This window comes from Equus caballus, chromosome 7, assembly GCF_041296265.1.
Source record: "Equus caballus isolate H_3958 breed thoroughbred chromosome 7, TB-T2T, whole genome shotgun sequence".
NCBI lineage: Eukaryota > Metazoa > Chordata > Mammalia > Perissodactyla > Equidae > Equus > Equus caballus.
In genome coordinates this window covers 22,222,611-22,240,116 of record NC_091690.1, presented here as the reverse complement: position 1 = coordinate 22,240,116, position 17,506 = coordinate 22,222,611, and the positions used below count along the sequence as shown (strand labels likewise).

General features: G+C 47.4%; 1 protein-coding gene across 21 annotated transcripts in view; it reads right to left on the bottom strand.

Annotated features, from left to right (window-relative positions):
- Positions 1-17,506, bottom strand: part of NCAM1 (neural cell adhesion molecule 1) — a 310,590-nt gene that overhangs the window by 12,408 nt on the left and 280,676 nt on the right. For 9 of the 21 annotated variants that reach the window (XM_070272768.1, XM_070272775.1, XM_070272769.1 and 6 more), the window contains 2 exons: positions 9,580-9,704; positions 5,877-6,054 (listed from right to left, as the gene is read on the bottom strand). In XM_070272768.1, the coding sequence (XP_070128869.1) occupies positions 5,877-6,054; positions 9,580-9,704 (303 nt within the window). Of the gene's footprint in view, positions 1-816; positions 3,256-5,876; positions 6,058-9,579; positions 9,705-17,506 lie in introns of those variants that run through there. The other 12 variants (XM_070272772.1, XM_005611569.4, XM_070272777.1 and 9 more) reach the window with 2 other exon arrangements.

Below are 17,506 nucleotides of genomic sequence, written 5' to 3'. Positions count from 1 at the left end.
TGCAGCCTCTGTTAGGGGATTTTAAAGGGAGCTGCAAAATTGGGAGACCTTGCTAGAGTTGTGTATCTTGTGGCCCAGAGTGTGCCTCTGACCCCAAAGTGATCACCTCCCAGTTCTGTAAAGGAAGGTCCCCCTCCCCCTGCCTGCTGGGGACTAGGAAAGTCCAAGGAGGCAATGACCCACAACAGCTCTTAGGATCCCGAGAAAAACAGATAGCTCTCCATTAGGAAAGTATTTCTTTTGCTAGAACTTCACTCAGCAGGCTACAAGTTTGGGATACAATTTAAATGCTCTCTCGGGTAATCAAAGCCAGCCCTGGTGGTCTGGTGGTTAAGATTTGGGGCTCTTATCATGGCAGCCTGGGTTCATCTCCTGGTCAGGGAACCACACCACCTGTCTGTCGATTGTCACACCGTGGTGGCTGTGTGTTGCTGTGATGCTGAAAGCTATGCCACCAGTATTTCAAACACCAGCAGGGTCACCCCCGGTGGACAGGTTTCAGCGGAGCTTCCAGACTAAGAGAGACTAGGAAGAAGGACCTGGCCACCCACTTCTGAAAAAACTGGCTATGAAAACCCTATGAATAGCAGCAGAGCATCATCTGATACAGTGATAGAAGGTGAGAGGACGGTGCAAAGAGACGGGGCAGGGCTCTGCTCTGCTGCACACAGGGTCCTAGGAGTCAGAATGGACTCAAGGGCACTAACGACAAGTGGGGTAACCAAAGTTATCCAGCTACACATGAGGCGGAGGGAGAGGACTTTTGACACTTTGTAGGACACACACTATCAAATAAAATCAGAACACGCCAGTGAGTTCACATGAAATGTTATTTCCTTTAATAACGCAAAGGTGTAAACTTCATAAAGGCCTCGCTGATTATCTACACAACAATGTTAGCATTCTTATTAGTAGAAAAACGTGATCCAAACCTGCCATATAAATATTCCAAAATGAGCAGAGAAACCCTGTGGCGCGTGGAGCGTGGGCAGCGCGGATACAGAGCACAGGGGCAGCTGAGCTGGGTGGCGAGCGCTCACTCCTACAGGGGTCTCTAAAGGCCACTCTCAGGGATTCCTGGAGCGTTGGGGGCTGCAGCCATCACTGAGAAGTCAGTGTCCAGTGGGAGAGGGTGTGCCCCAGTGCTGTCTCCTGAAGGGATCCCATTACAAACCATGGGCCCGCTGTCTGAACAGGCCCCCTGCAATGAGCCCTAAGTTGCTTCAGCTGAGGTCTGCTTGGCCCCAGGGACAGGGTCATGTCAAACCTCCCCATACTTTGGGCCAGATTTCCAAAGACTTCCTTCAGAAACACTGACACTGTCCCTCACCTATGGGTAAGACTGGGACCAGGGTAGGGCAGACCTCTTTGATGGGCCCTCCTGGGGGAACATATGACTTCTGCCCAAGATGATATAAAGAGCATGCCGGGAGCCAGGAGGACAGGGACGGGTCACCTGCGTGAGGACCGATCTCTAACTCTCTTGGCCTCCCTCCAGCTCTCACTAATTGACCTGGGACTCTTACACCATGTGCCTCTCCTCATCGCTCTTGTGCCTGAGAACCAAGGCTGCTTCTGCTGCCCTGATGAGGACGGAGGTCAGGGAGCCAGGAGGCGAGGTTTAGGAGCCAGGAGGCGAGGTTTGCAGCGGGGCTGGAGGCAGATGGGGCTGGGACGAGAGGCACCACCCCACCTGAGCTGTTGGGCCGCTTGCGGCCTCCAGGGTCTGCACTTGAGCCTCTAACTGTGAGTGCTGGGGATGTGGGCCTATACTAACCCACACAGGCAGCCCTGCCCCACAGACCATGGGATCCTCTGGATTCCCAAAGGGAAAGGCTAGTCTTTGAACATTAAAAAATAACAGCAGAACTGAAAAATGAAGAAACTGAAAAGAACAAAAATCAAACTTCCGTGAAGATGCTCAGAGATGAGATATGTAGAATGATATGTGACTACAATGGAGGGAGGGAGTTTTTATTCAGTGGAAGGTCCGTCTGCAAGCACACACCCTGACGTTACTGAGCGTGACTCCCCGACTTTCCATGCGGGACTTTAGCAACACTTCCTCTCCTGGGCACATGGGAGGTATACTCCCCAAGAGCAGAGAGGAGTAGCTGGCTTTCGCCAGAGTTTTAAAAATGCCACTAAAGCCACTGACCAACAGGGAGGTTGGGGGCATTTGGGAAGTCTGACAGGCTGATTGAGTCTCAATTGATCGACACTCCTGGCTGGCCAGTCCGGGAGTGGCCTGTCTCCTGACATCTGCCCTGCTGAGCAGGTATGGGGAGAGTGCAGGACTCACGCCTGATTCACAGTGGATGCTTCCAAGCGGGGGGAGAGAGGCTTATATGATAACAGGGTCCATGTTGGACCACAAGCCCCGAGACGAGAGGCTCTGTGCTGATCTGCAGGCATGCAGCAGTTGTCACTCTGTCTGGGAGACACGACCTTGGAGGCTGACAGGTGTTGGGCATATTACAGGAGGGCCCTGTTCACAGAGCCAGCGTAAGGTGCCGGTTATCATATAGGACCAAAGCGCCTCCCGGAACGTTTGATCAGCCCCAGAAAATACCCAACAAATCCAATTTCCTTCACTGTAGGGGCAACAGAGTGACTTAATTTGCCCATTGTGTCAGCAAAATGCTCAGGGGAATCACAGTGGTCTGGCTCCCTGACATGGGGCACTTAAATGTAAGCAACGCCAACTACTTATTGAAGGGCGGAGGAAGAGCATGGGGTTAGACTGGGCGGCACGTGGTGATTTTAACAATCTGATGCAAGCTTTAGAAGGTACTTAGAAGTCCTCTTCTGCTACATCGTTGTCAGGTAAAGACAAAAAAAATGCCACAAGTAGCAGATATGCAGAAACTTCTCCGTAAATCTAGCCTAACACATTTTTTTACAGTGTTTAAAGAAAAGAGCTCTCAAATATTTTTGTACTGCCATGAGAAAGGGGGCAAACTCCTTATGAAGTGGCACAAAGGTATCTGTGAATGGTAGAATGTCTGGAGGTCCAGCTTTTTCCAATTGCCAAGCCTTCCTGGTTCACATACAGTGCTCGGTGGCACGGCCGTGGCAGTCCTGACAGGTTCTTCCAAAGGGGGGCACTGATCATTCTCATAGGAGCTGAGCTGGGCTTTTAAGCAAATTTAATTTTTTTTGTGTGCTCAAGTTCCTAACAGAGCAAGAGGAGAGTCACTGCGGAGAAAAGCAATGAGACAAAGGTGTAGGACGCAGAGGAGGCTCCCAAGGTCGCTGCAGGTGCCAAGCAATGGGTCCCCAGAGAGAATATGGTTGTTTAAAAACAAATGTGGCAGTGGGGATGTCCCAGTGACGTCCAAGGTGATATGTGTGACGACAGACACAGGAAGGGGAGGGGGAGAAGGAAAGAGAAGGTAGAGACAGAAACAGAGAAAGAAATAGATAAAAAGAAAAAAAATTAGGTCAAATATAGAAAACGCGAGAATCAAAGGTTAATTCAACTTAGTAAATTAAACTGACAAAGGTTAGAGAAGAGTTCAGTGCGGGCTTATTGCCATCAGGCCAGTTCCGAAGCTCAGCAAGGCCAGAAGCAGCACAGCAGGGTGAATTGGGGGGTTAGGGGTGAGCGAGCAGATGAAATTAAAGTGAGAGAACAGAAGCCTCCACAGTGGAATACAAGACTTTGATTAGGAGAGTGTTACTTTGGACTAAGGTGAGGCCTCGTAGATAGAGTCCATGAGTCTACCCATAGCCTTCTGGTCTCTAGAGCAGTTTACACATAGTGGTAGAGATTCATTTGATCCCTGTACTATGTGTAGCAAACGGGGCAGGGATGGGGACTGCCCTCTTAGTGCTAAGTCAGACTCCTCTTCCTATTGCACATCCACATCCCCATCCACAGTGCTCTTAAAGAGAATCTACTTCTGCGCCCCTCACCTTCTACCCACCCCACTGACCACAGAATTCCACCAGGAACGTACATCTTGTAATTCAGATGTTTTCTTCTTGGGTTCCAATACAATGGCCAGGAAATCCAACCAAGCACAGAGCCACCATATTCTAAGACCTGGCCAGTATAACCCCAGAGCTCTCCTGGGCGAGACGAGCAGACCCTCCAACCTTCTCCTGGCTAACGGGGCACCTGGGAGATTAACAAGAAGAACCCTGATATCTCCAGCGGGTACGACTCTGGAGGACAAGGTCTTCCCAGAATTTGTGTATCTGATACACAGTGCCCCCAACTTCTCCCATCCCAGAAGCTGATGCTGCTGGCAGTACCCAGCATGCGAACGCGGCATGTCCAAGCCACCTGTCTATGGAGTCTTACTCCAGGAAACACATGCCATCAGGAATCTGTCTCATTGCAAAGAGATTACTCAAGCTTCTCACTTTCCCACCTCCTAAGAGTCCCACAAAGCCTGGCAGATCTGGACACTCACACCAGACTGTTGATTTCAAGGAAAAACTGACCAAAGAATGCAGAGAAAGAAGGGGCAGAGGATAGACAGGGCCACTGCTATTTGGAGATTCAATCAAGCAGTAACGAGAACATTTCTTGCAGCCACGCCCAGGTGCCTTGCCTTCATCACTGACCATTTGACCAGTGTCTGCGGAGACATGCCCATCCCCGCACGAGCTAAGGGGCTCCCTGACGATGCAGAGGGGAGGACCAATCGACGCTTCTGATCACTGGCTTCAAACCCAACTGCCAACTCCCTGGAGGCCCCCACATGTCTCTCAGACACACATTCATGCACGACCAACCATCGGGAACCACACACTGTCTCATATTTTTGCTTGACTAACCCACATTCACACTAACCCACTTTCACAGCCCTGTGTTGCAGGCAGTCCTTGTCCTTTCTGGCCTCTCTCCCGCGGGGAGGAGCAATTGTGACAACTGAGCTGAGAACCAGGGCAAGCACTACAGCCGGGACAGGGATGTCGGGGGCCAGACCAAGGCTACCAGAGATCGGACATTTCCATCCATACTCGAACACGGCAGGGAGTTTAGGCGAGCCCCTCAAACAGCCTGCAGCTAATTGTTCTATGCCCACCTCTCCTGCCCATGGTTGGCATTGGCCAGTCTGGGAAATCAGAGAGTAGGCTGAAGATCTCTTTCTGCTCTGAGGGATTTGGTCAATGAGGAGACTGGCCTTGAGCAGCAAGGTGGCTGGGGGCCAGAAAGCAGAACTCTCACTTTATTCCCACACTTGACTTGGTGCTGGATCCCGAGAGATGGGTCTGCATCTCCTAGGAGAACTGCTCCCATCATGGTCTCCAGCAGACCCGAGTGCCTTTCATGGATGGGGTTTTCCAGCATCCACTTTCGCCACTTGTTCTGTTTCAAGTGGTTCAATTTAATCTTTGTTTCAATTGAGAGGCTCTTGGCAGATAGGATTTTTAACTAACTGGGCACCATCTCTTCCTTCTCTTGGGGGGCCCCACAGAGAAGAGATTTGGACCATGGCTGTGCAGGTAAGCAAGCATCAGATAGAAAGCGCTTAAAAACATTTATGTGGTCCTTGTATGAAATGGTAGACGACAGATAAGGTCTCAAAAAGGATCCTTACTCAACCAGCTTCCAAGGCTTTGCTGGAGCTGGGGCTTTTCCCATCTGACAGTCCCATGGACTGGCTTAGCATCAGTCCTTCAAGGCCAAATGACACAGGACCTTCTCCCCAGGATGCTTAGCTAAGCCTTCCTGGGGGTCCAGTACATCTCAACCTACTGCACAAATAGGTACAAAGCAAAACTAAGCTTTGCATGGGCAACCAATCATGAGGATGGCTGTAAGCAAGCAAGTTGTCAGGGGTTGTTCAGGCACATTAGGAGGTGCAGCACTGTGCATTAATTCAAAGCGGGAAACTCACAGAAAGCAGAGGCGCTCATACCTGGGATGGCCGTGGGCTGGGCCGAGGTCCTGAACACAAAATGAGCCGCCTTGGACTTTCCCTGTTGGTTCTCAGCCACCACGTAGACCTCATACTCAGCATTCCAGTCCAGGGACTTGAGCATGACGTGGTCACTGCCAGATGGAAGCCTGATCTCTGGTTTCCACTCGGAGGACGGCTTCTGGGAGAAATCGGCAAGAAGGACATGAGACACCAGGAAACTTTAGATGAAAATGCTGCTAAGACAAGCTAACAGTAAGAACTTAAGGGAGTCAATAACTACTGGTGCAAAAGAATAAAACTAAAAACCAATGACGGGACATGGTCTTTATTCTTTGCCAGCCTGAAAAACCCTAAGGACTACGCAGGTCAGGAGATCAACCTTGCATGTTTGCAGAGAGAAATGGCGGCAGATGCCAGTGTGGCATGGGGTCAACCCTTCAATGTCCTGTCCTATCATCTTGAGGACATGCAGGGACTCAAGCGCCAACCTGCGTCCCCCAAGCTACACTCTGGAATGCCAGGCAAATAACACAAGGACGCCCTGGAAGAGTAATAAAACAGCAATGTTTCTTGTCCTACTTCAGAGTGGTGCTCACACTCAGGGGTGTGACTCACCTCTCTGCCACAGGGACACTGCATGGATTCCACTTTTATGAAAAATAAAAACTAGCATTTATTGAGCACTGATGAGGCACTGGACTAAAGGCTTTCCACATTTTCTCACTGTATCCCTACAACAAGCCTACGAGTGGTGTTGTCAGGCCCTTACTAAACCTGATGATGGGGAAGACAGAGAGGGCAGGTGACTTCCTAAAGTCACACGGGGAGTCGAGGTGGGAGCCAAGTGCATCTGGGCCCTGAGCTGTGATCTTTCTTTTTCATAGCAGGGAACTCAGCAAACATCTGTTGAACTGAACTGGATTTTTCTATTGCATGCAGTGTAACCTGGTTTCTACGACTGGGGCTGGTGGCATCTCGGGTGTAAATTCTGCTGTCAGGTCCAATGTTGGATGCTCAGAATGCCCACAGGGAATGGTACACTCCCCTTGGCAGAGCTCCACCCTGTGCCTAATTCAGGCATGAAGCAGGACTTACAGGTGCCCCCTTTTGCTCATTGAATGTTCTTTCCAGTTACATCCTACACATTTGCCAATGAGTTTGCTCTGGGTGGAATTTTCAATGTTAGGTGACCACTTCCCTAACTCAACAGTTGCGGAAGGAGGTTTGAAGACTTCCTGAGAAATCTTCAGATGGTTTCATAATTGCACAGCCCATCTCTTCACAATCTTTGGTCTTCTCACAAGCCATAGGAGAGGTGTATGCTGGGCACACAAGAAGGCTTGACAAATCTTTACTGGATGATGGGCTGCTGCTCTGAAGAGCAGAACATGCTGACAATGTCACCTGGATGGTGGCTAGCCCATGGTGAGGCTGGAGGAAGAGTTCTATTACTATAAAGCCAGCCACCTTCTTATGCAAAATGATTTGCACCAGCCAAAGACATGCCTTTAGGAATGTGACAGCGCTCACGTCATGGCCGTGATTATTGTGGAGAAATGCTAGAAGGGGAAAGTCAGTTTCCTCAGAGTCTAACCAGGAAGCCAGGCCATGCTATAAGTTAGCCTGCCTGTGTCACCATGTGGCCCTGTTTTAATTTAAAACTACGAAATTCAGCTCTCTTTTCCCTTCTTTCTCTGAAAGGCTTCTTTCCTTGGCAAACATCATTACAAAAGAGACAACCAGAATATAAAGCAACTATTTAATAAAACTAACATTAGGTTATGTAACAAATTAATAATATATAATAATAATATCTAGCGAACATTCAGTTTTTGAAGTGGAAGAGACAGAACAGTTAAGGCTGTTGAAATCTAACACATCTCAGTGTCTTGTGACAGCTGTCTTTCTATTTTTTTTCCTTCTTCTTCTCCCCAAAGCCCCCCGGTACATAGTTGTATATTCTAGTTGTGAGTGCCTCTGGTTGTGCTATGTGGGATGCTGCCTCAGCGTGGCCTGATGAGCAGTGCCATGTCTGCACTGGGGATCTGAACCAGTGAAACCCTGGGCCGCCGAAGTGGAGTGCATGAACTTAACCACTTGGCCACAGGGCCGGCCTGGCCAGCTGTCTTTTTAATGCAGACCTGCCCGGCATAGGAAAACTTCTGGAAAACTGACATCTGAGGTGGCCTTGCACAGGAGGGATTTCCAGCCCTAGCTGGCTTCTCAGCAGAATTATTATAATTACCATGGATATAGGTTTCCAAGTGTCAGGAACATTTCAAGTTATTTGCATATATTATGACTAATCTTTACAATCATTTGACAAGCTATTTTACAGACGGAGAATGGAGGTCTTAGAAGATTGGGCAATCTATTCAGGTCCCATGCTGGTAAGTGGTAAAGGTGGAATTGGATCCCATGTCTGTCTGGGCCACATCAGCGTATCAACGGCCAGAGGCATCCCTCTCTGCATGCCACCCACTTCCAGTGGGCTATGCGGGCCACCTGCCCAGCCCTTGCATCTTCCTCCTTTCACACAGCGATGCCTCTGGGCTGGCCCTTAGAGAAGTCAACTGAGGTTCTCCCTCCATAGCAGGCTCATGTCTGGCCTCACAATTAAGTAGGAAAGGCCAGAGTGGAATGACACACCTGCTGAGCAGCGTGCCCCGTAGGACTCTGCTGTATGGAATCTCCTTAAGCCTAACCAGGTAAGGGCTCACCTAGCACTTTGATGGTGGCTGATCAAAAGGGAGAGAGGGAGGAAGTCAGCTTCCTGGAGAAAGCCTATCTTGGGGGCTACTGGAAGAAAGAAAACTGCTCTCCGGTTCACTATTTTCTACTGATAAGAAACCCTAGCAAGAGGCTATTCCCAGTGCTCAGACACTGCCTCTAAATCTCTCAGCAATTGATAGTGCTTGGCAATGGCCAAGTGTCATTCTAAAACCAAAAAAGGAGAGAGTGATTCTCAATTTGGGGGGTTGGGAATGAAAGGTGGAATGACAGAAATCTTAGATGGGTGGTGAGCAAACCAGGAAGAAAAGGCATAGGGCCAAATTCATTGTTGCAGGGTTAGAACAGCTCAGGAGGGGTGAAGAGCAGGTGAGGGAACTGGCATGCTTCTGGCATGCTTTAGGATCTTAGAGCAGCTTGGGGCAGGGGCTGAGAGCCCAGTGTCTTCAGTCAGACAGACCCGGATTCAAACTCTGCTCCCCCAGCTATGTGAGGTCAGGCAGTTATTGGCTGCGTAAACTCAAGGTACTTCCTCTGTAAAGTGGGGATACTCCTAAGACCAACTTCATAGGGTTCTTGTGGGGAAAAATGCATGTGATCACAATGCCTGGCCCGTAAAACACACTTTATCAAAGATAGTCATTATTAGATATCAGTGCATTATTTGCAAAAAGTACCGGGTAATGGCAAAATAACTTTGTAGAAATGTTCAAGAAGCAGAAAAATCAAGCATGGTTTGAGTCTGTCACCACCATGATCATTTTAGAGGTTTTAAAATGGTCCCAAGGTGGACATGGCCTGACAGCTGCCTTGGGATTTAAAACCCTGACCAGGGCCCATGAGCCACCTGCAAGGCACAAGGCGACTGTCTTGCTCCTGCCCAGCCTGGGCTTTGCCTGTTGTTGCCCCATCAAGGTGGGTGCGAGGGTTGCAGGGCATGGGGCGAGGACTGGGGGAGGACGCCACTCACCGCTCGGTACTTGACCAGATAGTGTCTGATGGGGGAGCCGCCGTCGTCCTGCTTGATCAGGTTCACCTTAATTGAGTTTCCGTCCTCTCCCATCTGCCCTTCGAGCTTAGGTGCGCTGGGTTCCCCTGAAACAGCCAGTTAATTCACATGACATTTTCATCCACAGAACGAAAATCCAATCCGTCAGAATGGGATGTAGTGATGGGGTGGGGCTGGACCCTTTTCTGGCTTTCTCAGAAATTCAAATGGTTAAAAAGCAATAAATATACAACTACAAATTCCAGTAGGATGCCTCAGACTTGGCCCAAACAGAGAGACCCTTTCTGGAATGTTCTGGGCAACACTCTCCCTGTGAGCACAGTCCTTTTACTATTTTAGAAATAGGCTTTTTTCTGTCTCTCGCTGGTGCTTGCATTTCCTTTTAGCTGCTCTTACAACTGCAGATTTAACTTTTATGAACATGATATATCTTGAGGAATAGCCTGAAATATGGGAAAATGTAAGTGTTTAAGGAGAAAACTTACACCCATAAAATAATTTTTCAAAGCGGCTGAGTTTCTTCCCTGGATATATGATTTATACCGAGGGTCCGGGGGCTGATGCCTAACGGAGGGCGGACGGATGATGCTGCATTCTTGTGACCAGTTTTTCGTGAGTTAAATTTTATTACTTAGATTCACTAAAAAAAATAACAAGTTTCCAGTGACTAAATAAAGCCCCATTTGCCATAGGCAAGTGTCCTGCAAGTATCCTGCATTGACAGCTCCACTGCCTGAGTGATAACCCTGGGCACCTTGTCTGATAGTAGCAATCGTGACAGTCTTTTTCTTTGTGAGAAGAGAAGGGAAAAAAAATGTCTTTAGTATTTCTTAATGGAAAAAACGTTGATGTTTCTTTTTATTTGCTGTACGTGCCCAGCTTGGAGCACGGTGGATCCAAGGTCAGAAAGGAAAGCGAGCGTGTGTTTGACAAACTGTGAGGCTGGGATGGTTCTTCGGTGAGCAAGGTACTGATTGACTTTAGGAGAAACTATTTCATGAGCACATGCCGAAAGCCACGAGGTGGGATAAAAGCTATGATCTGATATAAAAAGTTAAAGTGAAGATTTAAACCTCTCGGGAATCTTGCACTTCCTGTGAGGATCTGGATCTATTTCATGACCGCAGACAGAAAATTCAGAGAGCCTATGCAACAGTTACCTCCTGGGTGGATAGTCTTGGCTCGTTCTCTAAAAGACAGAATCACGGACATGTGACAGAAGAGCCAGGAAAGGTGGTCACTAGGTTTTGGACCTTATCACTGGAGGTGTACCTCCGGCCACTTATGAGAAGGCTGCTGGCAAAGCCAGTCCGGTCTGCCCTCCTCATTCAGCTACTTTGGGAACCTAACAACGGCCCGAGGGTCTTGCTTCTCCCTTCGAGACAAGGAAGAACCAGAGAAAGAAAGCTAATGGAGGGTCCTGCTCCTCAGCCTGGGCCGGCAGCGGCACATCACCGGGGAGCTCGTCAGAAACACAGGCTCTTGTAACAAGATCCCAAGGTGATCCGTGTGCACCTTTAGGTTTGAGAAGTAGCGGTAATGGGGACACACAAACGCTGCAACAGGGAGGATGCATAATCTTAACGTCTGAGGGATACAGTATTTAGGACAAGTTGTGCTTGTGATTTGTTTTCTTCAATCAGTAATTAAGGAAAAAGAAAAACCAGAACAAGAAGATAAATGGGCTTCCGGCAAAAACTTGTCCTGTTTTTACACCACTCTCTAGCTACTGGCCCCAACTATTTAGTGGAAAATATTTAGAAATTTGGTTTAGATAATGTCAAGGCATGCACGTTTTTTTGAGCTCTTTTGGACTGTTCTAGGTCTTAGACAATAATTCCATTATGTCTTATATCGTTATAAATATCAAGCGCTAAAAAGGAAGTGCACGTGCAGCGTATTATAGAGTAGGGCGGTTTGTGTAGATTCACCATGCTGAACAGATGGAAGGAGGCGTGCAGAAGGACTTTACAAATGCTGATCCCTGACTGAATTAGGGTGACCAACTCATGCTGCTTAGACGGGGACTTCCCAGGTGTTAGCACTGCAAGTCCTACACTGGAAAGTTAGTCCCAGGCAAAACGAGATGGTGGATGACTCTAGACTCAACGGAGGTGGATTTTAATCATTATAACTTTCTGTATTTAGAACTGCAACACTGACTCTGTGATGGACGGTCTATTTGCCTTAAGAAGGAGGGAAGGAGTTGGCGTCAGTGGCCCTCCCAACACACCCACCAGGCAAGGACCCAGTCCTTCCCCCCAAGACCTCTTTGGAAGGGAAATAGAGATGAATCCACTGCGGCTGCTCTGGCTGCACCTTCCTTATTACTTCCTCTCAGATGTGAGCAGCGTGGGTTTCCAAGGCTGAATCGGTACTGCAAAACACGGAATTCTGCTTTGGGAAGTATCTATTTAGAAGAGGTGCTCTCTCTCATGTTTGTGAAGATCCCTTTAAAACTGAGCACTAAGGATGCTGCAGGAGAGCCCAGAGGGTCTGTTGCCTTGCACAGGTCACTGCCTCAGTCTCCACATTTGCAAAATATGGGCACTGGACCATCGGGTGCTCTCTACGGCTCCTTCTCACTCTGCCATCACTAAGACACAGTGACAGTCACTGCGCTAGGATGGACCATCAAGCTCACCCTGGCTATTTTCATGACACTGTAAAAAGACAGAACACAAAATATAGGATGTCCAGACAATTTTAGGGAGATGGAGCCCAAGATCAACAATTCCATATCTCTAAGGCACAGAGTTGTTCATTTTTGGGTTTTTTTTTTTACAATTTTTAAACAGTTATCTCAAAACTTTTTTTGAGAAAACTCTCATCTTTGAAAAGTCTCTTCAAAGACATATGAACAAAAATCTCTCCAGGGAGTCCCTGCAGAAACCAACAGCCCTGATGAGGGCACGCTCCTGTCTTTGCATATGTTTCAGAAAAAATATAATTGGAATCACAGAGAAACCACTAAAAACTGTACTATTGATAGCACATAGTTCTAACATTTACCAAAGTTCGAACACTATAATTGCTATCATTTTATCTACTTGATGATCATGTTACTCTGATAGGTGTGTATTATTTTCTTACAGAATTCAGAGCATTTTATGTCATATAATATTCAGGTGTACCTTTTTGAGTGCTTTAAATATGATTTATTCAACAAATGTATATTGAGTACCTACTAGATACCAGGTAATCGATTAGGTATTGGAGTTTCAAAGGTGAATAAGGCATGGTTTTGTTTGCCAAATGAAAACAGTTATGATCAATTCTTTTAAAAAAATGGTGGGGTCCTCGTACAGAAACACAACCCTTCCTATGACAGTATAACCTACGACGGTATTTGTAAAGAAAGATCATATTCAACTAACATCATAAGGATTCTGATCAACTTTGTGGCTATGGAACTGACTGTAAGTACACAGAGATGTAGAAGGTGCAATATTTGTTTAATCAATTGTGTTATTCATCCTCAAATGTTTACTGTCGGCCAACTGTTTTAAAGACTAGAAATGGGGTTAAAGAAACTATTTCTTAAGCTCTCTGCAAAAAGAAGGCTCCAGCCACGCCTGACGAGGGAGGGGCTGACACCAAAGAAATGGGGCCTTGGCATTCCAGGGGCTCACTGCTTTGCTGAGCACATTAGGAAGGAAATGATTCAGAGGGTCCCAATGTGCACTCCGCTCTGAGATGGCTGCTCTGATTGAAATCATTACGGGTAATTTTCACAAAACCAATATTGTAATTATTGGTAAATGTTGGTTTGTGATTCAGCAGCAATCGGCAGTTGCTCCAGGAAAACCCCTGGGGTTAATTATACCCTCTGAGTTTAGCTTCAGCTATGAAGTCAAATTTCGCCCCCAAAATATTTGACGTAAAGACCAAAACAGTACTCTAAAAAATAAACCTTCCCAGTAACAACTATGAAATATTAGGCAGTTCTGCTATTTTTCTAGAAGAATGTAAATCACGGATGCAAGGAAAAAGAATGTACCATAGAGACCACATATAGCCAGAAATATAGGCAGGCCCTATAAATTCCCCTGGGAAACCATAATTGAAATGTGTATTTCTGGCCATGCACATCGTAGGTTCTTCTTTGTAATTATTGTGCTACTGGGCCCTAACATTGAAGTCGGCATCATGTGTTTCCCCCCGTCACCCGAAACCCTGGGATCAGAAAACTACTGCTGGATATCTGAATTTCACAACAAAAGTTAAAGCAAGCCCAGGGTGTTGGGACAACAATTGTGAATTTTAGAAGGAAAACAATATTCTACATCTCACTCAAAAAAGCCCAAGGACCCAGAGTCTGCATTCTGAATGATGCACTGAGGTGCCGATGGGCATCCTGAGACAGGCTTGACCTGGGTCCATCTTCATCCACTTTGCTTTCTCTCCCTTAGGGATCCACACAGAGTCTCGGGCATCTGAGTGTAAACCGATTATGGATGGAAGGCCTGCATTAGAGCCTTTTACATTTGCTGTCACATAAGATTGTCTGGCATTAAAGGTGCTGTTCATTGGTTTATCCTAATTCCTGTTCCCGTTTATTGATTATTTCTCATAAGCAATTTGAAACTTGTATATTTCTTTCTATTATTTGTTTGAAACAGTCCAAAATGTATGATTTAGCTGTTCAAATATGAAGTCTATTTGATTTTTCAAACTCAGGAACATTCAAAATTACATCAAAGGTTTGAAGTTTGACCGGTCCTTAGAGGCTCAGCAAACAACTTAAGGGAATTAGGATTTAGAGTTATTAGACCACAAACTTGCCTTCCTGAGACCAAGCTCTTCGCCCTGGACGTCAAACAAACTAATGTGATTTATGCTGCATCCATTCTTGGACCCTCAAAATCTCCCTGATGCCTCCTTTGGCAACCTACATGCTATTCTGTTCTGAGATGGTTTTTGGACAGTCGCAAGAGCAGCCGACAGTGCACGGATGACAGTCAATTTGTCTTAAGCACAGCTCCCCCGCATCAGGCCTTTGGAGTAAAGTGTTCTTTTATCTCCTGAACGCTTTTCTCTTAATTGTTAAGGATTTGCTTGTGCTGGTGCCCCCTGACTCTTGGCCATCCTAGTCTCTGGCTCCAGGGAATGCTGGGGTACAGAATGAGCAGGTATGGCATGGCTTTTACAGAGAAGGATGCTCAGCTCTCTGCGGCCAAGCTCACAGAGGCATCTAGTCCAAAAATCGTCTCCAGCATCAGTTTTCTCAGGAATCATGAAGGTGACTGTGTGCGGGGGGTGGGGTGGGGAGGGCAAATGGGAGCATGGAGCACAAATTAAACAGCAACAAATGAACTCTGACAGACTGAACCACAAAAACACCAATTCCCTTCTCGTGGGTGTCATGAAAACATCAACAGATTAATTGATCAATTATCTTTGTTTCATCATCCTAAAAAGAAAATACGACCACAAAGGTATGGCTTGTGGTTATGGGGCTGATCCAGGCTGAGGAAGTTATGACAGAAATAACTGCTATCACCAACAATTAACTCAGCTCCTGCCTCCAAGGCCACAATGGGGGTTTGCGCACATCTTCAACATTATTTCATGGACGTTAGATTACTTATTAAGAAGTATGAGGCTTCTGGGAGGTTTCAGCCCTCATCCTGGTAAACCCTAGGGAAATGGGCACTTTCCAAAGGCCCCGATCCCTGCCCACAGGCTTCGGGCTGATACACACCACTGCCTCACTCTTCAGCCTTTTCAAGCTAGCTCTCTACCCTGGGAACCACCAGTGCAAGGAATCCTTAGGAATAAAGGCAATTAGAACAGAGCCCCTGGTGCAAGACTATGTCGACCTGCCAGAGACTGTGGCAATCCAGACACACAGCTGTAAAAAATAAAGGAAGGAGTGGAAGGGGTGGTTAGTGATGTTTTCAATCTAAGGAGGAAGAGTGGGTGTTAAAGAGTTTAGTTCATCAGAATCAGCATGTCCTAGCACGAGTCAGTGTCAGTAGCTAAAGAAAAAAAGATCATTATGAATGGGTGGGGAGGGAGTCATGCTCAAACATGCAACACGCTGACAGGGGGGTGCAGGGGGCTTCTCATCACACACATGCTGCTCGTGGGGAGGGGGCAGGGGAGTCCCATTTGCACAGAGTCCTCAATAGCTTTTGGAGCCAGTGGAGGAAGCAGGCCCTGCAGTTACCGGATGCCATGCTATCAGAAATAACTTTTGCAACGGGGGGCATTTTAGCTGGCCACAGCGAACCCACTCCTGCACTCCTGGGACACGTGCCTGAGCTTCCCTGTCGTGAATCCCTATATGCAAAGCTCTGTAGGCTGGGGAGCCACGTGACCCTGGGGCGTGGTGCTCAATGTCTGTCTTCGCCTCCCTTCTTCTTCTGAATCAGTACTGCTGGACTGAGCAAACGCTGTGGACGGGAACGTCAGGCGCATGGAACATGAGCATGTGTTAAGCGCATCCCGGGTAATTTTGGGGAGGAGGTGGTGGTGGACAGGGACACTGGATCTCATCAACTGTGGGTGTATGACCCACTGCCAGGAGGAAGACTCCTTGCTCACTTAAACCTTCCTCGTTTAGGCCTAACTCACCTTAAACCTTTACTAACAGCCAGAGAAGGGAGGCAGGAAATAACTCTCCTTAACGAAGCTCTTATTTCTCTCCCTTGTAAATTCTATTTGTTCTGAATTCTCCATACCCTTAAATTTTATTATGAAAGGACAATTCCTGCTGCTTGCTGCTTATCTGAATAACAAGTCCTCTGCCTGTCCCTTTGCCAATGGCAGGAGAGGGTCTGTCACAGACAGGATAGCAGTTTGTTGAGGGGGTAGTCATGCTTAGGAATTCCATCGGCTCTCAGCGATTTTTTTAGTACTGGCCAGATTTTTCTCCGACAGCCAAGACCACAGCTCAGGTATGCTTCCAGGGCAACTGCAGGAAGCATCTTCCAACCTTTCTTGCCTTGCTTGAAATGTCTGGGAGAGAGCTCTCCTTCGAGGTGTGAATTCGTTTCTACCTTGATAACACTGCACTTTGCTTCATTCTGACTTACAGCATTGCACAGAAATGAACAAATTTGTTTTTAAAAAAGAAACTAACGGGTTTCAACCTAACATCTGCTCATGCTTAACATTTCCAGGGGAAAGTTCAGGCCTTTGCCCAGAATATCACCCTCCCAGCAGTCACCACAAGCCTGAAAGAGCCTGGTCCCTCTTAGGGAAATAACAAAACCACAATATTTTGGGTGGGGCTTGGGGTTTAGAAAGTTTTCAGCTCCCAATATTCTCTGCCTTAAGACTCACAGATTAAGACAGTCTTTTAAGGCAGGTCAAAATTCCTAGCACTCAGATGTTCCCCTGCTTGCGGGATATTTCTACTTTATTTCATACAACGTCAATAGCAAACATCTTTTCGGAAACGAGGGCAGCTCTGATCTAAGCTTCTGTCCAGGAGTCTGGTTGTAAATGGGACTAGACTGGGGCACAGTGGCCGCACCCAGAAGTCCTGAGAAGTGACCAATGGGGAGGGCGAGCGAAAGGGAACATTCACGAGGCTCATACACGTGGGGAGCACGAAACAAAAGGACAGACCAGGAACAAGAACATGCGAGACGAGCTGTGGATGGTTTTGTTTGCGTGGATGTCGCCCATCAGTTCTCAGAGAAGTGAGGTCAACCGGGGGAGCCCTTGCATGCACGGGCACCCAGGGCGGTTACTGGTGTTAGTTCTGCTTTCGTGATCAATGCAGCCTCTACGTGTCTCAGGGTGTAAACATTGAAGTAAACATTTTCAGTTAGAAGAGAAAGGGATGCATATGACTCCCGGGGCAGGTTCTGAAGAGGTGTTTGATTTTACTGGGGGACGCTGTGAGCAGAGGCTTCCTTTTCTCTTTATGGGAAGC